General features: G+C 38.9%; 1 protein-coding gene across 1 annotated transcript; it reads left to right on the top strand.

Moving 5' to 3' along the window:
• The first annotated feature begins 714 nt into the window (after positions 1-714).
• LOC107571260 (ubiquitin domain-containing protein 1-like) lies at positions 715-3,939 on the top strand. Its single transcript, XM_016257576.1, has 2 exons — positions 715-1,012; positions 3,112-3,939. The coding sequence occupies exons 1-2, from the start codon at positions 730-732 to the stop codon at positions 3,492-3,494; spliced, it is 666 nt and encodes a 221-aa protein (XP_016113062.1). The 5' UTR covers positions 715-729; the 3' UTR covers positions 3,495-3,939.
• The last annotated feature ends 1,940 nt before the right edge of the window (positions 3,940-5,879 follow it).

Genomic DNA, 5,879 nt, shown 5'->3' with positions numbered 1-5,879 from the left:
TATGATGAAAATTACAGGCCTCTCTCATCTTTTTAAGTGGGAGAACTTGCACAATTGGTGGCTGACTAAATACTTTTTTTCCCCACTGTATATCGAAAATAGCAGAGGACCTAGGATAGATCCTTGTGGCACTCCATATTTTACTGGTGATATTTGAGATGACTCCCCATTTAAATGAACAATGTGGTAGCGATCGGACAGGTAGGATCTAAACCATCTTAAAGCCTGCCCTTGGATACCTGTATAGTTTTGTAATCGATCTATGAGTATGTCATGATCTATAGTATCGAATGCAGCACTAAGATCAAGTAAAACTAGCAATGAGACACAGCCTTGGTCTGACGCAAGAAGTATGTCATTTGTAATTTTAACAAGTGCAGTTTCTGTGCTATGGTGGGGCCTGAAACCTGACTGAAATTCTTCATAGAGATAATTTTTTTGTAGGAAGGAGCACAATTGAGCAGACACAACTTTTTCTAAAATTTTAGACATAAAAGGAAGATTTGAGATGGGTCTGTAATTAGCCAGTTCACTAGGATCTAGTTGTGGTTTCTTAATAAGAGGCTTAATGACCGCCAGCTTGAATGGTTTTAGGACGTGACCTAAAGACAACGACGAGTTAATAATATTAAGAAGCGGTTCTTCTGCTACAGGTAACAACTCTTTTAGTTATTCAGTGGGTACAGGATCTAACAGGCATGTTGTTGGTTTAGATGCAGTGATAAGTTAATGTCACTGCAGGTGATAGTAGGTGTGTTAATTCACACCTTGTCTGCGTCTGCAGGTCGTAATGAGCCGCTGAAGAAAGACAAGCTCAAGTGGAAGAGCGATTACCCCATGACGGAGGGCCAGCTCCGCAGTAAGAGAGATGAGTTCTGGGACACGGCTCCAGCGTTCGAGGGCCGGAAGGAGATCTGGGATGCCCTGAAGGCCGCTGCTGTGGCTCTGGAGTGTAACGATCACGAACTGGCTCAGGCTATCGTGGACGGAGCCAACATCACGTTACCACACGGTGAGAGTCTCTGATCAGCTGTGACCAGGCTGTGTCTGACTTGCTGTCTTTTGAGGAAGTGTAAAAATGTATTGTGCAAAATTTGGTCAAAACACTTCAGTTAGTGTTGCATGTACTAGGGGTGTGAATCGGCACTGGTTTCACGATTCAATTCGATTACGATTATCATGTCAACTAGGGCTGTGCAATTAATCAAAATACAATTTCGATTTCGGTCTCAAACGATTATGAAAATACAGTAATCGAGATAAAACGACTATTGCGCCGCATTCCACTCTCTTTCCAGCGGTGCGCTTTCGCTCCTCCATAAAAGCCCAATTTCACATGCAAATCAGTAAAGTCATGAAACGTGACTTTTGCAAAATGGGACGTGCTTGATTTATTTAAGTTGATTAAATGTCACAATTGTCAAAATGCGGTGCTTAGTGACTATTCACATAAACCGTCGGTTGTGTAAAAAATGTACTTAAAGAGTTAAAATACATGTGTAATAGTAAATTGAAACAGTGCGGCGGGGGGGAATGTGAAAACTTATTAATTTGATTATTACTGATGAGATCACAGACAGTGGCAGCTTTAATAAGCTGCATTCACACTAATGCACAGATCTGTTTCGACATATCAGATGTTTTGTCCTGTTCTGAAAACATAACACATTAATTTCGAATCATAAAAGTATTCGGAGATGCAAGTACATTTAACCGCAGCGCACGTGAAAGTCTGTCAGTACGTGAGTTTTGTGCATCTAATACGTACTGCATTCCAAACTGCATAAATGAAAGTATATCTAAAGTAAAACACTTAAATAGCAGCGATTGGAAGCACAGTCAAGCAATGCACACGCGTCTCACAGCGCATATTCTGTGCAATGAAGCCGCCGCGATTGTGCGGGACAAAGCCAAGCTCAGATTTAAAAATAGAGTGCATTTTTAATACCTGTGTCACAAGCGCGTATGTCAGTAGGCTACAATCGGTTGTGGTCTATTACTGCATCGATGCAACAATTAATTTTAGACACCCCTAGCATGTACTTGCTGGAGTGATAACAGTAAATTATGCATAATTACATGCAACTAACCGTAAGAAAAACCCTAATCCTAACTCTCTCCTGCAAGTTTTTTGTATCAAACCTGTGCTCAAGTTGAATGTGAGGAAAGATTAAAAACCGAAACACAAGAAATAAAACATTTCTATACTAAAGCACAAACCAGTCATTTCTTATTCTTGTTACGTTGATCAATATTTACCATGAGTTACATTCAAACACACAGAGTGTGAGACATGAGTGAGGCTTTGAGAAGAGAAACGAGAGTCCATCTGTTGTCCAGTGGAGAATCTCATTAGGATACTGTTAAAATTGTGGAAAATTAGGTGAGCAGCCCAAAAAATAAAGGTTAAATATAAAGCCAACATATGGCCTAATCCAGATTTATATGCATACCGCTCATTTGTTACAAATCCAATTGTTTCCACATTCCAGGTTTCCTACATATCTTCCATTTCAAAATTCCGTACTTTTAGGATATTAAGTAAAGATCATGCTCCATGAAGATATTTAGTAAATTTCCTACCGTAAATATATCAAAACTTAATGTTTGATTAGTAATATGCATTGCTCAGAACTTCATCTGAACAACTTTAAAGATGATTTTCTCAATATTTAGATTTTTTTGCACCCTCAGATTCCAGATTTTCAAATAGTTGTATCTCAGCCGAATATTGTCCTATCCTAACAAACCATACATCAATGGAAAGCTTGGAATTGACCCTTATGACTGGTTTTGTGCTCCAGGGTCACATATCTTTAACTATTTTCAAATATTTAATTTTTTAGTTAGTTGTTGTTGTTGTTGTATTAAAACATTTGATATTTTTCATCAAATAAACATTTACCCTTTTAAATACCCTGTTGTTCTCATAACCCAACCCTTATTTTCTTTATTGGTCTAGAGGGGAAGTTTTTACTATAACGAAGAAGTATTTAATAACACGAAAACTAAGGAAATGATGACACACACCAACCCTCTGTCTGTCTGTCTATCTGCCGCACTTTATTTCCACATCACTGACGGTTGTGTGTACTTTCAATCACTCTCCAGGATCCCTGACCGAGTGTTACGACGAACTCGGAAACCGTTACCAGCTACCGGTTTATTGCCTGGCTCCGCCGATCAATCTGATCACCGAAAGAAGTGAAGACGATCTGTCAGACAACCCCGAGCCCCCGACCACACAGAAGAAAGAGTTCCAGCTGAAAGTACGGCTCTCCACCTGCAAAGACGTGCGTCTAAACGCCAGCATGACCGACACCATCGGCTTGCTCAAAAAACAGCTGCAAGCTCAGGAGGACATCGACCTGGCCCACCAGCGCTGGTTCTTCTCCGGGAAGCTCCTCACAGACAAGACCCGCCTGCAAGACACCAAGATCCAGAAGGACTTTGTTATCCAGGTCATCGTGAACCAGCCCACGCCGAACCACTAGGATGGACTACAAAGGGTTAAAGGACCAAACCACAGCAGCTGAGAGACCTTCGAACCGCAACACGTTTCGCACAAAACTGAATCGAGAACATCGAGCAACTTGACCCTGCTGTTTTAACATGCTCTGGAGGAAAAAAAAATCTGTGAACATCTGGAGAAACAAATAAACCAAACGCAGCGGATCAGCGTGAATTTGGCACTGATTCGAGTCTCTTGACTGCATATCCCGCAAAACCGTCCTCTGAAAGCGATCTCTCCCCTTTTAAGATAATCGAACTTGAGCTTCATTTTGCACACTTGAGTATCTTAGAATAGTCGTGCCTTGAAAGAAGAGTAAATGCTGGCTTTATTTCGCTTACGAGGCACGTTCGGTCACTTTCACTCGCTTTGTGTACACAGAAAAATAAGGGGCCAGAATTGTACCTTTTGGGGTACAACAGCTTGTCCCTGGAGCAGTACCTTTAAAAAGACATCTGTGTCCCTGCAGCACAAAAGCAGTGTTAAGTCGCTGGGGGATATTTGTAGCAATAGCCAACAATACATTGTATGGGTCACAATTATACATTTCTCTTTTATGCCAAAAATCATTAGGATATTAAGTAAAGATCATGTTCCATGAAGATATTTTGTAAATGTCCTACCGTAAATATATCAAAACTTAATGTTTGATTAGTAATATGCATTGCTAAGAACTTCATTTGGACAACTTTAAAGATGATTTTCTCAATATTTAGATTTTTTTGCACCCTCAGATTCCAGATTTTCAGCCAAATATTGTCCTATCCTAACAAACCATACATCAATGGAAAACTTATTTATTCAGCTTTAGATGATGTATAGAGTATTACTACTCTAAGGTACTAATATGTACCTATTAGGGGTAAAAAAGTTACAAATATGTCCTTTTAAGGGTACTGCTCCAGGGACAAGCTGTTGTACCCCAAAAGGTACAATTTTAAACCCCTTTTTTCCTGTGTATTTCAGGACTGACGTCTTTGAGCACAACTGTACTTTCTATGCAATCCTAAAACCGGACAAAGATGCTGATGTCGTTCATCCGATGTCTACAATCTACAATTCGGACACGTTCGCTGACGCGAGGCACTGCTAAAAGGCTCACTGAGACGATGCTTCACATCGTAGATTACAGATCATCTTGTAGATGAAACCGTATTGCTGCCTCCTAAAGGAAGATTGGACGCGCTACCAGACTTCGTCTTTTATAGTGCTGTTACGCTGCAAGCAGTCGATATTGCTACCATTTTGAGAGATTATATTCTGTACTATTCCAGTCTTTACCCTGCTTTTTGTAATCACTTAGACGAAGACTTTTTGATGATTCTTAAACATTTATCAGTGGCATTACGAGGCTGTTATATTTTGAGAATGCATTGCAACATTTCAACACATTCGTCGCATCTGTATCAGTATCAGGCCTGCGACGCTTGGTCCTCAATGTCTGTTCATTTTAATGTTGTTTCTTTTACTAAAGGTTTTCTGCTCCTGATTATTTCACCGTGTGACTCTCAGCGCAGCGCACACCACACCGGTTAGAAACAGCTCATTAACTTAACGGCAACTGTTCCTAATTAGCCTGAGTCTCCCGAGCGCCGGCGTGTTTCTAGCATCACGCCATTCCTTCTACTTTGGGTTACTACTTTCCTCTGTTGTTTTTAAGCATAAAAGATACGTGAAGATTTATGGATGAGAGAAATCACATTAATTTATCATTGCAAATTGCACAAGTTTCACTGGGCATGCAAATTGCATCATCAGAAATTTTTTTTACTCCATTTTAACATTTATGCACTTGTAAATCCATGTGGTGTTTACTTTAGTAATTGACGGTATGCAGTAGATTCAAGGGATTGTTCAACAGAAAATGAAAATTCTTTCAAAATCTGAAAATGTGTCTTACATTTTGTTTTTGTTTTTGTCATTGTAGTCCAATGTTATTTTGTTTGACACAAAGTTGAAATTATGATATAAAAGGTAATGTTTATGAAATAAGGCATTATGAGAAAGTAATAATTATGAGATAAAAAGTCAAAATGGATATTTTGCAATCGAGATTGAAAATTATGAAAAAAAGTCATGTTGACTTGAGATCATAATTCTGACAAAAATTTCAACTTGACAAGTCAAAAATATGACTACTAGTATGATACCATCTCAAAATTTAGATAAGTCATAACTCTGACAAAAATCACAACTTATAACTTCTCAATTTTGGCTTATACGTATTTTGCAAGTTTAAATATTTGCCAGAATTACGATCTCAATTTTGACTTTTCATAATGTTGCTTTTTATCTCATACTTTTGGCTTCTTTTCAAAATGTTCTCATTTTTATTTCATAATAAAAGCCAGTGTGGTCCAGTGTTGTT

Source organism: Sinocyclocheilus grahami, unplaced genomic scaffold (genome assembly GCF_001515645.1).
Source record: "Sinocyclocheilus grahami isolate Dianchi unplaced genomic scaffold, SAMN03320097.WGS_v1.1 scaffold1573.1, whole genome shotgun sequence".
Classification (NCBI taxonomy): Eukaryota; Metazoa; Chordata; class Actinopteri; order Cypriniformes; family Cyprinidae; genus Sinocyclocheilus; species Sinocyclocheilus grahami.
Note: the sequence above shows the minus strand (reverse complement) of the source record. Positions and strands in the feature narration are given on the sequence as shown.